At 50.4% G+C, this 16213-nt stretch overlaps 1 protein-coding gene across 1 annotated transcript in view; it reads left to right on the top strand.

Moving 5' to 3' along the window:
* The window catches only part of SMO (smoothened, frizzled class receptor), a 30040-nt gene continuing 13827 nt past the window's right edge, over positions 1–16213 (top strand). The window contains exons 1-6 of the mRNA XM_060279761.2: positions 1–1087; positions 8493–8698; positions 10601–10810; positions 11387–11559; positions 13114–13333; positions 15161–15284. Of these exons, the coding sequence (XP_060135744.1) occupies positions 793–1087; positions 8493–8698; positions 10601–10810; positions 11387–11559; positions 13114–13333; positions 15161–15284 (1228 nt within the window). The 5' untranslated portion in view covers positions 1–792. The remainder of the gene's footprint in view (positions 1088–8492; positions 8699–10600; positions 10811–11386; positions 11560–13113; positions 13334–15160; positions 15285–16213) is intronic.

Raw genomic sequence — 16213 nt, 5'->3', positions numbered from 1 at the left:
TTAGAATCTGCGCTGCCCTCCCCCCAGATCCGTCGCTTGGTCACGCTAGAAAGTGACCGACGGACACGTAACTTTTTTTCTTCTCCCAGGGCGCGTCAGTAGGAGGCGGAAAGTTTTCGGTTTTCCTGTGTTTTTGGGTTGGGGGAGCGAGGCAACATCTCTCCACCTACGGGGCTCCCTGTTCTTTTTTCTCTGGGCTCCCCAAGTTTTTTTTGGGGGGGGCGTGGGTGGAGAGATGTGGGTGAGTGGGTGGTTCTGATCTTTCTCTCTCTCTCCCTCTCCTCGTTCTTCGCTCGCTCGCTTTCTCTCGGCGTTTCCTTTCCCCGCTGCGCTTCCATCGCGGAGGCAGAAGGGGGAGGCGGCGAGGCCGGGCTCCTCTCTCCCTTTTGGGCTCCCTCCCCCGGCCCCGCATTCTTGAGAAAGGAGCAAGAGCAACAAAGAAGGCCGGGAAGGAGGAGCAGGAGGAGCGGGGCGGCCGCGGGAGGAACTGCCGCAGCAGGAGGCGGCCCAAACTTTGCAGCCGCTTTTCTTCTGCTTGGGAACTTTTTGCAAAAGTCCGCGCCAAGTTCTTTCTCCCGTCGGGGCTGCGCGGCCCTCTCCTTCCTGACTTTTTTTGGGGGGGGGCGGCTCTCCGGATCATGGCCTCCGGCGGGGCCCAGGCCGGAGAGACGCCGCTGCCCGGCCCGCGACTCCCGGGACGAGGCGCCGCCGCGCGCGGAGAATCCGGTGCGCCCTAGGCGCACGGCCGGGGCGACCCGAGGAGGACGAGGCGCAGGCGGCGTGGGCGCTCCGATGGCCCGCTTCGGGCTGGGCCGGTGGCTGCTGTGGGGGCTGCTGGGCGTGGGGCTGGGCGCCCTGGACGGCGGGGCGGCGGCGGCGGCCTCGAGGCTCAACGGCAGCGCGGCGGCGGTGGCGGCGGCGCCGTCGGGCCGGGGCGAGGAGCGGTGCAAGCGCGCGGCGCCGTGCGAGCCGCTCCAGCAGAGCGTGTGCCTGGGCTCGCCGCTGCCCTACGCCGCCACCTCCACCCTCCTGGCCGGGGACTCCAGCTCGCAGGAGGAGGCGCACGACAAGCTGCTCCTGTGGTCCGGTAAGAGGGCTGCTGGACGGGGGTGGCGACTGGCGAGGCGGCTTGGCCCCGCGACCGCGGGTGTGCCATGCAGCGTGCAGGGCCCTGGCGCCGAAATGGGCGGGTGTCTGGCCCTTCCATGGGGGGTTTTGATGCATGCTCGGGCCCCCAGGCCCCCAGGGAGTTGGCACCTACCCATGATGCCGGGGTGTAGGGTTGCCACCTCGGTTCTGGCAAAATACAGGACGGGGCCGTTGGGGGACGGTCCTCCCCGCAAATCTTGTGCTATAGTGACTTCAGAGCAATCTGTTGCGATCTCTTGCAGCCTCCCAGGATGGCCCTTCTGGGATTGGCTACACCAGGCATCCCCAAACTGCGGCCCTCCAGATGTTTTGGCCTACAACTCCCATGATCCCTAGCTAACAGGACCAGTGGTTGGGGAAGATGGGAATTGTAGTCCCAAACATCTGGAGGGCTGAAGTTTGGGGTGCCTGGGCTACACCAGGTGTCAGCAAACTTTTTCAGCAGGGGGCCGGTCCACTGTCCCTCAGACCTTGTGGGGGGCCGGACTATATTTTGGGGAAAAAATAAATGAACGAATTCCTATGCCCCACAAATAACCCAGAGATGCATTTTAAAGGAAAGGACACATTCTACTCATGTAAAAACATGCTGATTCCCGGACCGTCCGCGGGCCGGATTTAGAAGGCGATTGTGCTGCATCCGGCCCCCGGGCCTTAGTTTGGGGACCCCTGGGCTACACATTCACGTGCGCATAAACATGAATTGGTACAACCGTCTCTGCTTGGCTATCCAGAGCTGGAAGACATGGAAGAATTCCCACACCTCCTTTCAAGCACATGCATTTGGAGAGGGTCCCTAACTTGGCAGAGAGAGAGAGGGAGGTGGAGGGCACCTGAAATAAAGGGCAAAACTGTGTCAGGACGTAGCAGTGGACATAGAAATATGGGACAATCCTGTCATATACAGGACAGGTGCCAACCCCAGGCCCAAGAAAGAGCACTGGGAAGGGGGAGGCGTGGAAGGAGAGGCAGAGTCTGGGGAGCCATTACCCACGCAAGGCCTGATTGGAGATGGAGGCAAAAAGATCTCACTTCCCAGGCAGCAAGAGGGCCTCTGAGCATGTGCAGAGCGCACGCCCCAAGGTCCCATGCATAGTAGGGTCTGCAAGGAGTGATTCAGGCCTGTGCAGGGCTTGGTAGGGCACACATATTGCTCTCTGGGAGGGCCTGACCTCCCTCCCCAGCACAGCAGGCTGGAGACCCGCCAGGGGTGACGGGCGGACAGGTAACAACGGCATCAAGGTAATGGGCATATATCACAAGGTTGGAAATAATCTGCAGGCAGCAATCTCAGGCCTATGAAACAATGTGCAGGTTTCCTACACAGTTGTGCTCTCTGTGTAGGATATATCTTGGCCTTCCCCACTGCGGACTATGGCTTCCATCAGGTTGACCACACTGGCTTGGGCTGATGGGAGCTGGAGTCCAAAACATCTTCAGGGTAAAAGCTTTGTTGACTTGCTTGTTTGTTGCCTTTATGTTGTTTAGTCGTTTAGTCGTGTCTGACTCTTCGTGACCCCATGGACCAGAGCACGCCAGGCACTCCTGTCTTCTACTGCCTCCCGCAGTTTGGTCAAACTCATGTTCGTAGCTTCGAGAACACTGTCCAACCATCTCGTCCTCTGTCGTCCCCTTCTCCTAGTGCCCTCCATCTTTCCCAACACCAGGGTCTTTTCCAGGGAGTCTTCTCTTCTCATGAGGTGGCCAAAGTATTGGAGCCTCAGCTTCAGGATCTGTCCTTCCAGTGAGCACTCAGGGCTGATTTCCTTCAGAATGGAGAGGTTTGATCTTATTGCAGTCCATGGGACTCTCAAGAGTCTCCTCCAGCACCATAATTCAAAAGCATCAATTCTGTTTGTTGCCTTTATATCCCACTGTTTTCTCCAAGGAAAACATCGTTTTCCTCCTTTAATCCCCAGAACACTCCTTTGAAGTAGGCTCAGCTGAGAGGTGGTGGGTGACTGGGCCCCAAAGTCACACTCTGTGAGCTTCGTGGCCGAGTGGCGGGATTTGAACCCTGGTCTCCCAGGTCCTAGTCCGACACTCTAACCACTACACCGCTTGGAGGGGGCGGAGCTGGCCTATGGGAGAATTTATTCCTGCAATTCCCCAGTTGCCTGGTGCTGTGCCTTAAGCATTTTTTGCTCACATTTTAATGTCTGTACTGTACTGTGTGGAATGAATGGGAGTCTAAAGTACGCAGAGGGCGCCAGGTTGGGAAAGGTGGTGCCTCTTAAAATGGCACGGCAAAGCTGCTTTGGGGCAGGCCTCGCTGAAAAATGCAGTAGTTTGCGATATGCACAGCTGGCTAGCATTCTGGTTGCCTCACCTCAAAAACCCACCCCCTTTATTTAAAGGTACAGTAAAGGGTAAAGGGACCCCTGACCGTTAGGTCCAGTCGCAGACGACTCTGGGGTTGTGGCGCTCATCTTGCTTTACTAGCTAAGGGAGTACAGCTTCCGGGTCATGTGGCCAGCATGACAAAGCCGCTTCTGACGAACCAGAGCAGCGCATGGAAACGGCGTTTACCTTCCTGCTTGGAGTGGTACCTATTTATCTACTTGCACTTTGACGTGCTTTCGAACTGCTAGGTTGGCAGGAGCTGGGACCGAGCAACGGGAGCTCACCCCGTCATAGGGATTCGAACCACCAACATTCTGATCGGCAAGCCCTAGGCTCTGTGGTTTAACCCACAGCGCCACCCGCTTTATTTGCGTTCAATATAATATAGGCTTCGCAGACATGCATTGCACCAAACCTGGAAGGGACACAAGAACGCCACAAAAAGTTGTAGGTGGGGGGTAAACAAAAACATATAAGATTCCCTGAATCCTTAGACTTCCCTGCACCCCTCCATGGTTTCGGTTGTCAAACTTTTTCTACTGCACCTTATAATTTCTCCATTTATCTTAAAAATCCATTTTTCGCTTAGTTTTTTTTATACATTACAAGTGTTGCATAGTCCTGCCAAAGCTTTTAGTTGTTTACAGTGTTCTCTTAAACAACTTATAGTATATCCCCCCCCCCAAAATCTTCGTTAAAGTTTCTTCTTGGTTTCTTATTTTCCCGGTCATTTCCGCCATTTCGGCGTCATCCATCCTCTTTATCAACCATTCGTCTCTGGTTGGGGACTTTTATATTCTTTTCATCTCTGGGCCACTAGCACCCGGGGTAGTGCTATCGAATGGTGCTTCAAATATATGGGATTCCGCTTAAATCCATGGTTCCTTGGAACAAAACCCCTGTGTAAATTGGTGTGTGTGTGTGTGTGATTCGCCTGCAGGGTTGGGAAAGGTTCGGAAAAGGGCACCCAAAATGAACCAGGGGGTGGAGAGACACCCCAATGGGGACAGCGTTTGGGACTTTTTAGTTCGGAGGAAATGCGAGTAAGAGGAGACATGATAAACAATGATAAAATTGCTAGTTACAGGTCGGTAGCCGTGTTGGTCTGCCGTAGTCGAAACAAAATAAAAAAATTCCTTCCAGTAGCACCTTAGAGACCAACTAAGTTTGCCATTGGTATGAGCTTTCGTGTGCATGCTGAAGACGTGTGCATGCACATGAAAGCTCATACCAGTGACAAACTTGGTTGGTCTCTAAGGTGCTGCTGGGAGGAATTTCTTTTATAAAGTTACTGTACAGCAGGGAGAAAATGGGCCGAGAAAAGGTTCTCAGCCTCTCTCCTAACACTAGAACCTGTGGATGTGCTGTAAAGCTAAACATTGGAAGATTCACGATGCATAAAAGAAAGTCCTTCTTTGCATTGCACATAGTCAAAACTATGGAACTCGGGAGCCATTGGTGGCCACCAGCTTGGATGGCTTTGAAAGAACATTAGATGCATACATGGAGGAGAGGGCTATCGATGAGCACTGACCATAATGGCTGTGTTCTGTCTCCATGGCCAGAGGCAGCCGTGAAGTGAAGAAAGCACATACCAGTCGTCCGTAGTCCAAACATCATGACGAGAATCAGATTAAAGTCGGAGCTTAAACGCCAGGGACTGTACAACTCTGCAGGTTTTTCCTCAGTCTTCTTCGGTCCAGACTATGTCTGCTTATTGTCCAAATCTAATCATTTTATCAAACAGATATTTCCAACCATGTGAGTGGCTTCGGAGAGTGCCCGCCGTGTCGTGCTCTGGGACCCAGTGTCCTGCCTCTTGCGCGATGCAAGCGGGCAATCTCGGACCGTCTGCGGGTCTATGAGACAGTCCTCCCCCACCCTGGGGAGCCTGCCAGGGCTAATTACCCCCATATCAGCCCTGAATTACTGGCACGGCTGGGATCCGATCGTATGGGAGTCAGCCATTCCCCACCGCCGGAAACAGGAAGTGAGGCAGCATTGCTTCTAGATGCCAGTTGCTGGAAACCCCAGGAGAGGAGAGTTGCTCTTGTGCTCGGATCCTGCTTGCAGGTTTCCTACAGACCTCTGGTCGGCCACTGTGAGAACAGGATGCTGGACTAGATGGGCCCTTGGCCTGACCCAGCAGGCTCTTCTTTACATTCTTATGAGTTGGCGTCCAAAATACAGTGGACCCGCTGGATACAAATTAAATTTGTTCCGGGGGTCTGTGCGCGTCCCAGAACCGCCCCCCCCATATCCAAAGGTGTCGCTTCCACACGCACGTGGCAGAACCTGGAAAACCCGGAAAAATACTTCTGGGTTTGCCGCTTTTGCAACCCGAAGTTTACGTTACTCGTGAGAAGCGGACACGGAGCAATGGATTCAAGCTACAAGAAAGAAGATTCTACCTAAACATTAGGAAGAACTTCCTGACAGTAAGAGCTGTTCGGCAGTGGAATTTGCTACCAAGGAGTGTGGTGGAGTCTCCTTCTTTGGAGGTCTCTAAGCAGAGGCTTGACAGGCATATGTCAAGAATGCTTTGATGGTGTTTCCTGCTTGGCAGGGGGTTGGACTGGATGGCCCTTGTGGTCTCTTCCAACTCTATGATTCTATGAATGGGCAGCTGAATTCCAGTGTGGAATAATGTCAAACTGCTGCTTCCCATACCTTAGAAATGATGCTTTTGTTAATGCAGCCTAAAAGCACACACAATCTCTAGTTCCTTTTTTGCGTGCCAAGCCTGGTTCCTTCCATCCTATACCTGTGAATTAAAAAAAAGTTCTGACTACATGCAGAACTAGGCTTTTGTCTCTCTCCAGTTTCAAGATTTCTGTTTCCCAGACATACTTGCAGGCCCTCCCCCTCCCTTCCAAAATATACCAGTTCCCCCTCCAAGGATTCAAAGTCCCAGACACAACTTGTGGATGTTGTCATGTCTTCACAGACTCACCTCCTGGCACAGACAGAGCAGCTGTGTTCAGTTTCTGCCCTTAGACACCTCGAGATGAGATGTTTTGAACATTCCTGCTTCAAAATAGGCATGGCGGCCTTGAAATGATGGTTTGAGTGTCAACGGTTGTATTTCTGGAACAGAACAGGGAACGTCCAGAGTCACCCCAAATGACTTTTGCAAGAGCATGTATTGCAAAAGTTTCAATAAACTTTTAAAGCTGTTTCCTCTTAAATGGAGCATCTCTGCAAATGGGTTGTGTTTTCCTGTTTGTTTTCTGCTTCCATTGATCTTTTTCTCAAGAGGCAGAAAAAACATCCGGCCAGGGTCGGGGCACAAAACACGCAGATAATTTCCTGTTGATACCATACAGATAAATCATAGAATCATAGAGTTGGAAGAGACCACAAGGGCCATCCAGTCCAACCCCCTGCTGAGCAGGAAACACCATCAAAGCATTCCTGACAGATGGCTGTCAAGCCTCTGCTTAAAGACCTCCAAAGAAGGAGACTCCACCACACTCCTTGGTAGCAAATTCCACTGCCGAACAGCTCTTACTGTCAGGAAGTTCTTCCTAATGTTTAGTTGGAATCTTCTTTCTTGTAGTTTGAATCCATTGCTCCGTGTCTGCTTCTCTGGAGCAGCAGAAAACAACCTTTCTCCCTCCTCTATACGACATCCTTTTATATATTTGAACATGGCTATCATATCACCCCTTAACCTTCTCTTCTCCAGGCTAAACATACCCAGCTCCCTAAGCCGTTCCTCATAAGGCATCGTTTCCAGGCCTTTGACCATTTTGGTTGCCCTCTTCTGGACACGTTCCAGCTTGTCAGTATCCTTCTTGAACTGTGGTGCCCAGAAGAATCTTCTGTCTCTGTCTCTGCAAGTACCTTAGCAGCTGTTATTCTGGTCATGCCCCCTATGTTTGAAAACTTCTTCCAAGTGTTTGAAAACTTCCAGTGAAGGAAAGATGACCACCTTCCAAGGTCATCCATTCCACTGCCAAACACCACTTACCACCAGAAACTTCTTCCTGTTGCTTAGTCCACATCTCCTTTCTTGTAACTTCAAGGCACTGGTCCTACGCTCTGAAGCAGGAGAAAACAAACTTGTTCCATCTTCCAAGGGACAGCCCTTCAGATATTGGAAGATGCCTCTTGCATCTCCTCTCGGTCTCCTCTTTTCCAGGCTAAACGTATCCAGGTCCTTCAACCGTTCCTCATCAGGCTTGGTTTCCAGATCCTTGATCATCTTGGCCACCCTCCTCTACACACCTTCCAGCTTGTCGATATCCTTCTGGGACCGAGGTGCTTCTTAAGTTACACTCTTGCCCAAGGGCTCATAGCCAAAGCTACCTTGGATCTTGGACATCGGAGGACGTGCAACTTTTCTGTGTTCAAATGCTCACGGGGTTTGAGTAGCCGGTCAGCAAGCTTGCCAACTCTTGTTTCTTTTATAACTTTAAAAGCACGTGCGTTTTATAAAAGCAGGTTCCAGGCCGCCATGGACTCTGGAGAAAGAAGCTTTTATATATTTGTTAAGGGGGTTGTTGTTGTTTAGTCGTTTAGTCGTGTCCGACTCTTTGTGACCCCATGGACCATAGCACGCCAGGCACTCCTGTCTTCCACTGCCTCCCACAGTTTGGTCAAACTCATGTTCGTAGCTTCGAGAACATTGTCCAACCATCTCGTCCTCTGTCGTCCCCTTCTCCTTGTGCCCTCCATCTTTCCCAACATCAGGGTCTTTTCCAGGGAGTCTTCTCTTCTCATGAGGTGGCCAAAGTATTGGAGCCTCAGCTTCAGGATCTCTCCTTCCAGTGAGCACTCAGGGCTGATTTCCTTCAGAATGGATAGGTTTGATCTTCTAGCAGTCCATGGGACTCTCAAGAGTCTCCTCCAGCACCATAATTCAAAAGCATCAATACTTCGGCGATCAGCCTTCTTTATGGTCCAGCTCTCACTTCCATACATCACTACTGGGAAGGAATTGCCAATAAGAGATGGCGAGGGATCATTAATTGCTGTCTCTCTTTTTTTATTTCAAGGTTTACGAAATGCCCCCCGCTGCTGGGACGTGATCCAGCCCCTCCTCTGCGCCGTGTACATGCCCAAGTGTGAGGATGGCCAAGTTGAGCTGCCCAGCCAGACCCTCTGCCAAGCCACCCGGGGACCTTGCACCATCGTGGAACGAGAGCGGGGGTGGCCTGACTTCCTCAAGTGCACCACGGACCGCTTCCCTGAAGGCTGTCCGGTACGAGAGCAGGGGGCAGTGGGGGCGGGCACCGGGACATCCTGCAGGGGGAGCTGCAGTCGTGGGGGGGCGGGGAGAGAGATCAGCTGAGATGGAAAGCCCCTTGTCTGCAGTAGGAGGGGAGTCGGGAAGCTCTGCCCATTCATTTCTCCCGGGGAGGTCAACGGAAAATGTGCTCCAAAACATCTGAGATGCTCCAGGTCAGCGTTATGCTACTGGCAATGGTAACCGCATGGAGTTTTCTGGGCCGCCACAGTTTAAAAACCTTTGCCGTAGAGGACAGCTAATCCTATTTCCATTTCCACTGTGTGTGTCTCTCCTTTCCTTGGCATGGAATTGTTTTAAGAGCAAGCAAAGTAGCTGAAATGATGGATTTAGTGTTGGAAGGGGAACAACATTCCGTTGTGGCGACCATAGCCCAGATCTGAGGTGCAGCAGCTAAAAAAGCCAATGCAATTCTGGGCTGCATCAAGAGGAGTATAGGATCTAGATCAAGGGAAGTAATAGTACCACTGTATTCTGCTCTGGTCAGACCTCACCTGGAGTACTGTGTCCAGGTCTGGGCACCACAGTTCAAGACGGATACTGACAAGCTGGAACGTGTCCAGAAGAGGGCAACTAAAATGGTCAAAGGCAGGCACCCCCAAACTGCGGCCCTCCAGATGTTTTGGCCTACAACTCCCATGATCCCTAGCTAGCAGGACCAATGGTCAGGGATGATGGGAATTGTAGTCCAAAACATCTGGAGGGCCGAAGTTTGGGGATGCCTGGTCAAAGGCCTGGAAAGGATGCCTTATGAGGAACGGCTTAGGGAGCTGGGTGTGTTTGGCCTGGAGAAGAGAAGGTTAAGGGGTGATATGATAGCCATGTTCTAATATATGAGAGGATGTCATATGGAGGAAGGAGAAGGATTGTTTTCTGCTGCTCCAGAGAAGCGGACACGGAGCAATGGATTCAAACTTCAAGAAAGAAGATTCCACCTAAACATTAGAAAGAACTTCTTGACAGAGCTGTTCGGCAGTGGAATTTGCTACCAAGGAGTGTGGTGGAGTCTCCTTCTTTGGAGGTCTTTAAGCAGAGGCTTGACAGCCGTATGTCAAGAATGCTTTGATGGTGTTTCCTGCTTGGCAGGGGGTTGGACTGGATGGCCCTTGTGGTCTCTTCCAACTCTAGGATTCTAAGACTGGGCAGGACAAGGCATGGCGCTGGACACTTGACTACATTCCTGCCAGACCAAATAAAAATATCCCAGAGGCAGCAATGCTTCTGATTCTCAGTTGCTGGAAACCACAGGAGGAGGAGAGTTGCTCTTGTGGGGGTTGGACTGGATGGCCCTTGTGGTCTCTTCCAACTCTATGATTCTATGATTCCCATCTTCTCTGTTTATATATCACCATTCACGGCCAATTCCTAACTGGGAACATCAGTTTCCAGCATCTGGAATGTACCTTAATGTTCTTTGGTAGGCAGTTGTGGTGCTGCCTTTTTCGTAGCGTCAGAAGCACTTCTTCACACGTAGTTAAATTGTGAAACTCCCTGTAGGTAAACTCTGGAACGGCCACTGACTCGCAACTACTGTATATTCCTGCGTATAAGACAATAGGAAAATCTTCTCTAAAGTCAGGGGTCGTCCTATACGGAATATATGGTACTCTAAAAGAGAATTGGACAAATTCATGGAGCCATGATGGCTCGGCTCTGCCTCCACAATCAGAGGCAGCAATGCTTCCGAGCACCCGTTGCTGGAAGGTCCAGGAGGGGAGAGGGGTCTCCTGTTCGAATCCTGCTTGTGAGTTTCCCAGGGTTGGCCTCTGCGAGAACAGGATTCTGGACCAGATGGGCCATTGGCCTGACTCCTCGTTTTCTCCTTCCTTCCTTCCCCCTCCGCCCTGATTCTCACAGAATGAGGTCCAGAACATCAAATTCAACAGCTCAGGGCAGTGTGAGGCCCCCCTGGTCCGGACAGACAACCCCAAGAGTTGGTACGAGGACGTCGAAGGCTGCGGCATCCAGTGCCAGAACCCGCTTTTCACCGAGAAGGAGCACCGTGAAATGCATGTCTACATCGCCTCCTTCAGCTCCGTCACCATTTTCTGCACCTTCTTCACTTTGGTGAGCAGAATTAGACTACTGCGATGCACTGTCCCTAGGGCTGCCCTTGGAGACGGTACAGACACTGCGGCTACCGGTAGGGCGGAACACAGCCGCAGTAATATCGACCGGACTTCCGCCATGTAGCAGCAATTATTGCGAGATCTGCACTGGCTCCCTATAAGTTACCGAGCCCCTCGTGTTTGCCCTCGGAGCTGGACCTCAGTGTCTGGGCTGAACGATGGGGGTGGAGGTGCTCCTTCCGGTAAACAGGGCAGCTTAGGGCAGGCATAGGCAAACTCTGCCCTCCAGGTGTTTTGGGACTACAATTCCCATCATCCCTGACCACTGGTCCTGTTAGCTAGGGATGATGGGAGTTGTAGTCCCAAAACATCTGGCGGGCAGAGTTTGCTTGAAAGCCTGACTTAGGACTTTCAAGGTCAGCGCCGACACTTTGAATTGTGCTCGGAAACATACTGGGAGTCCATGTTTGGGAACCTTAAATCAATTCTGCATTGGTTGGGCGAGCCCGTCCCCAGCAGGGAACAGATGTGTGCAGGCAAATTGATCAGGATTTAACTCCCTGCTCTTCCACAGGCCACATTCCTCGCTGACTGGAAGAACTCGAACCGGTACCCGGCGGTCATCCTCTTCTACGTCAACGCCTGCTTCTTCATGGGGAGCATCGGCTGGCTGGCGCAGTTCATGGACGGCGCCCGCAGCGAGATCGTGTGCCGTGCCGACGGGACCATGCGGTTGGGGGAGCCCACGTAAGCGCCAGTTTGTATTTCTTAAGTACAGAAAGTATTGATCTGGTGTGTAAGATATCTTTCCTGTTCCAATTCAAGAGGGCTCTGGAAGCTTCTCATGCCGCCTATGAAAATAAGTCCAGAAGGAGCCTGGGTTTCACGTTCTCTATCTCTTTTCCGTCTGGTGTGGTGTTCTGTATATAGTATGCTTAGTGTTAAGGTTTAGTCTTATCTGAAGAAGTGTGCATGCACACGAAAGCTCATACCAAAATATAAACTTAGTTGGTCTTTAAGGTGCTACTGAAGGAATTTTTTTAAAGTGCAAGTAGATAAATAGGTACGGCTACAGCGGGAAGGTAAACGGCGTTTCCATGTGCTGCTCTGGTTTGCCAGAAGCGGCTTTGCCATGCTGGCCACATGACCTGGAAGCTGTACGCCGGCTCCCTCGGCCAATAACGCGAGATGAGCGCCGCAACCCCAGAATCGGTCACGACTGGGCCTAATGGTCAGGGGTCCCTTTACCTCTTTAAAGGTTTGGTGGATGAAATATAATTGCCTCTGCTGCTCTATTTTTGGGGGAATCCTGCAACCTGTTTAAGTTGTTACTCTGCTAACGATACATTGGCATCTACCCTGGATCAATATTGAGTAGAATTTAAATGACAGTATGTCCCCGTTGACATTCGTTCTGGGCCAATTCTCCCATCTCGTAAGGTCACAGATTCCGTCTTCTACAACATTAGCTGTTACTCCCAGTTTGGCTGATGGGAATTGTAATCCAAAATGTCCAGTACTGATGGGAGCAACTGGAGGGCACCACGTTGGCCAAAGCTGCTTGGGTGCTGCTTGGCTATTATGGGATGGTTTGGAGAGGCTGGGCTACGTGCCCTTTTCCTTCCGGTGGGGGCAGCCAGGCGACCTTCCTTTCCTCTATATCTTTTTTTTTTTTGGCCATTTAAAATGCTTTATTTATTAGTTGAAAACTGTATAACGAAGATATTTGTTAAAGACAAAGTAAAGATGAGCATTAAAATAGACAATCATTACTTCCTTAATTGAGGCTTGCTTTGTACGTCATTTTGTAATTGAATTTGACATGACCTCCGATCATCGCATTCTGTTCTCAAAATAAATTCCTTGAATATGCGCTTAACTTTATTTTCTCCATGTCGCTTAACTTGCTTTAAATTTTGTAAAATGTTTGCACACAGAAGTTCAATCAAACTCTGCCAACGGATTAAAATTTTGACAATGTTCTTTTACACAGACTCTGTATGTGTCCCATTCTCCGATAAATTTCTCATCTGTAGCATCTCGTCACCTTGCTGATAGTCTCGCCAGTTGAGCGTGCTCTCTTGATTTATTTTGCCAGACTGATTTGGACGGGATATCCTCTCCCTTCCAACCTTTTGCAATTAAAATTCTGCCGGCAACTGCAGTGTACATAAAAACTCTCCTGGACTTTTTTTTTTTGGAATTCCAGTACCCATAATTCCTAGCAGCACGGCTTCAGGCTTTGGGGGGAAAGAATATTTAAACATTTCCTTAAGAAAATGTCCTTTCCTTTACCCGCAGCTCCAACGAGACCCTCTCCTGCGTGATTATCTTTGTCATTGTCTACTATTCCTTGATGTCGGGCGTCACCTGGTTCGTCATGCTCACCTATGCCTGGCATACATCCTTCAAGGCGCTGGGGACCACCTACCAGCCGCTGGTGGGGAAGACCTCCTACTTCCACCTGGTCACCTGGTCTATCCCGTTTGTCCTCACCGTCGCCATTTTGGCAGTTGCCCAGGTAAATGGCCTTTGTGCGCATGTGTGCTGGGTGGCAAAGCCTTGTCCTTCTCACCCCTGGGAAGTGATTGTGTCGGAGGCAGTGGTGTTTTATAATGTAATTGGCTGGAAACTGCAGAAGGAGAGAGAGCTTGGGTTCGAATCCTGCTTGGGGGTTTCCCATCTGGTTGGCCACTGTGAGGACAGGAGGCTGGGAAATATGGATCCATGGCCTCATATAACAGGTGTTTCTTAAGTTCCTACGCTGTTGTCAAATGAGCCTTGACAGCTTGGAGAATGCTCCAGCAATTGAGCTGGGATATGGTGGTTCAGGAGATCATGGTGATAATTTATTTATTTATTTATACCCCGCCCATCTGGCTGGGATTCCCCAGCCACTCTGGGCGGCTTCCAACAAAATATTAAAATACAATGAGACCCCAGAACTCCCTATGTTGTTTATGTGGGACTTTTCAGGGAGGCACGAGAGGATATGTTGTTTAATGAAATCCTTCCTAACTTGCGCTAGCAAGTCCCTTAACGTAGCAGAGTTTTACGTACATTCCCCTTTTAAACGCACAACGGTTTGCTTGTTGCAGGCTTGTTTAAGTTTCTCAATTTCCCTTATATCTCTCTTAAAAGACAGACACAACACAGTCTTGTATAAAGTATATAAGAAGTTTACTCACTCATTCAGTTCACAGATGGATCCCTGAAGGCAGACTTAGTTGCAGAGTATATACATGTGGAATCTCTCCCATATGGGAATACAGTGGTACCTCAACTTCCGAAGGCGATCTGTTCCGCGGCGCTCTTCGTAATGAAGGGAAGGATTTGCTAATTGTATTATTGAGCTAGATCTGATCCTATAGTTTGCATTGCCTGCATTGTATAATTGTGAGTGTATGGCTTAGCCCCCCCATATGCCTGGGATGACTTGCTTAAAATGCTTTTTTTCCTTTGCCTCTCTCTGTGTGCCAAAGGGTAATGTAAACAAAACAGGATGCCCAGCTAAGCTATCAAGGCCAGATGAGCTGGCCCTGTCTGGAACACAAAAGGACTTATCATCTGCGTAGTCTTACTCAAGGCTGCTGGAAGTGCTAGCTTGATGCGTAAACTGAAGGCTAAAGGCTTTGTTGAGCCAGCATGTGTTTACGCACAGGACGTGTACTAGCGACCCCCTTGGGTGCGTGAACCCCTTGCGTGCGCACATTTACAGGGAGGGGGAAAGGAGCCCAAAGAAGTGTATAAAGAAGCTTTGCAATCTGTGTCTCTTTACTCTTGTCGTGGCTGACCACCTTGAGTCTCTTATTAATAAGAAATTAAATTCTTTCTCTGGAACTCAACCCCGGTGTCGTTTTGACTATCTCTGTCCTGCCTGGGTGCAACTTAAAGGACCCTTAGTAGCTGATAAGGCTACAGTAAGTCAAAACCTTCGGATGTCGACGCGTCCATTTTGCGCATGCGCGAAGCGCGATTTTGCACTTCGCGCATGCGCAGTTCCGGTGTCACAATAGAGAGAAAAACACTCAATACTTTGTAGGGAGAAGAGGACAGAAAGCTGTTTCAGAGATGCTGTTGTGTTTTAGAAGAGTTTGGATTTGATATCCCGCTTTATCACTACCCGAAGGAGTCTCAAAGCGGCTAACAATCTCCTTTCCCCTCCTCCCCCACAACAGACACCCTGTGAGGTGGGTGGGGCTGCATGTGGAGGAGCGGAGACGCGAACCCGGTTCCCCAGATTACGAGTCTACCGCTCTTAACCACTACACCATACTGGCTTCCAGTTTTTTTTAAAAAAAGTTTTCTGGCTTCTCTCCCTATCTCTCCCTTCCTCTTGTTTCCCCAGGTTGATGGGGACTCTGTGAGCGGCATTTGCTTTGTGGGCTACAAGAACTACCGCTACCGAGCCGGCTTTGTCCTGGCCCCCATTGGCCTAGTGCTGATCATTGGTGGCTATTTCCTGATCAGAGGTGGGCTGCTCTCCATTTGTTCTCTCTGCCTAGAGCAGTGTTTCTCAGAATCAGGTCGCTAGCTGTTGTTGGATGACGGCGACAACAACAACAAACAACAACAACAACAACAACAACAGTAGTTTATTCTTTATACCCCGCCCATCTGGCTGGGTTTCCCCAGCCACTTTGGGCTGCTTCCAGCAAAATATTAAAATACAACAATTCATCAAATATTAAAAGCTTCACTAAACAGGACTGCCTTCAGATGTCTTCTAAAAGTCAGATAGTTGTTTATTTCCTTGACATCTAATGGGAGGGTGTTCCACGGGGCGGGTGCCACCACCGAGAAGGCCTTCTGCCTTGTTCCCTCTAACCTCACTTCTTGCATGGAGGGAACCACCAGGAGGCCCTCAGAGCTGGACCTCAGTGTCCAGTTGAACAATGGGGGTGGAGACGCTCCTTCAGGCATACTGGACCGAGGCCATTTAGGGCGTTAAAGGTCAGCACCAACACTTTGAATTGTGCTTGGAAACGTATCGGGCACCAATGTAGGTCTTTCAGGACCGGTGTTATGTGGTTTCAGCGGCCACTCCTAGTCACCAGTCTGGCTGCCGCATTCTGGATTAGTTGTAGTTTCTGGGTCACCTTCAAAGGTAGCCCCACGTAGAGCGCATTGCAGTAGTTCAAGCGGGAGATAACCAGAGCATGCACCACTCTAGCGAGACAATCTGCGGGCAGGGAGGGTCTCTCTCAGATGGAGCTGGTAGACAGTTGGCCTGGACACAGAATTGACCTGCGCCTCCATGGGCAGCTGTGAGTCCAAAATGACTGTAGTTTAATTAACTTGACAAAATTGATGAACTTGTTCCAGTGAGGCCAGATCTTGCGAGGAGAGCATTTTCACGCACTCTTAACGACAAAAAGTACTACAGTCGTACAGGGAAAAA

Source organism: Zootoca vivipara, chromosome 9 (genome assembly GCF_965207765.1).
Source record: "Zootoca vivipara chromosome 9, rZooViv2.hap1.1, whole genome shotgun sequence".
NCBI classification, from domain to species: domain Eukaryota; kingdom Metazoa; phylum Chordata; class Lepidosauria; order Squamata; family Lacertidae; genus Zootoca; species Zootoca vivipara.
This window is presented reverse-complemented; position numbering and strand designations above follow the sequence as displayed.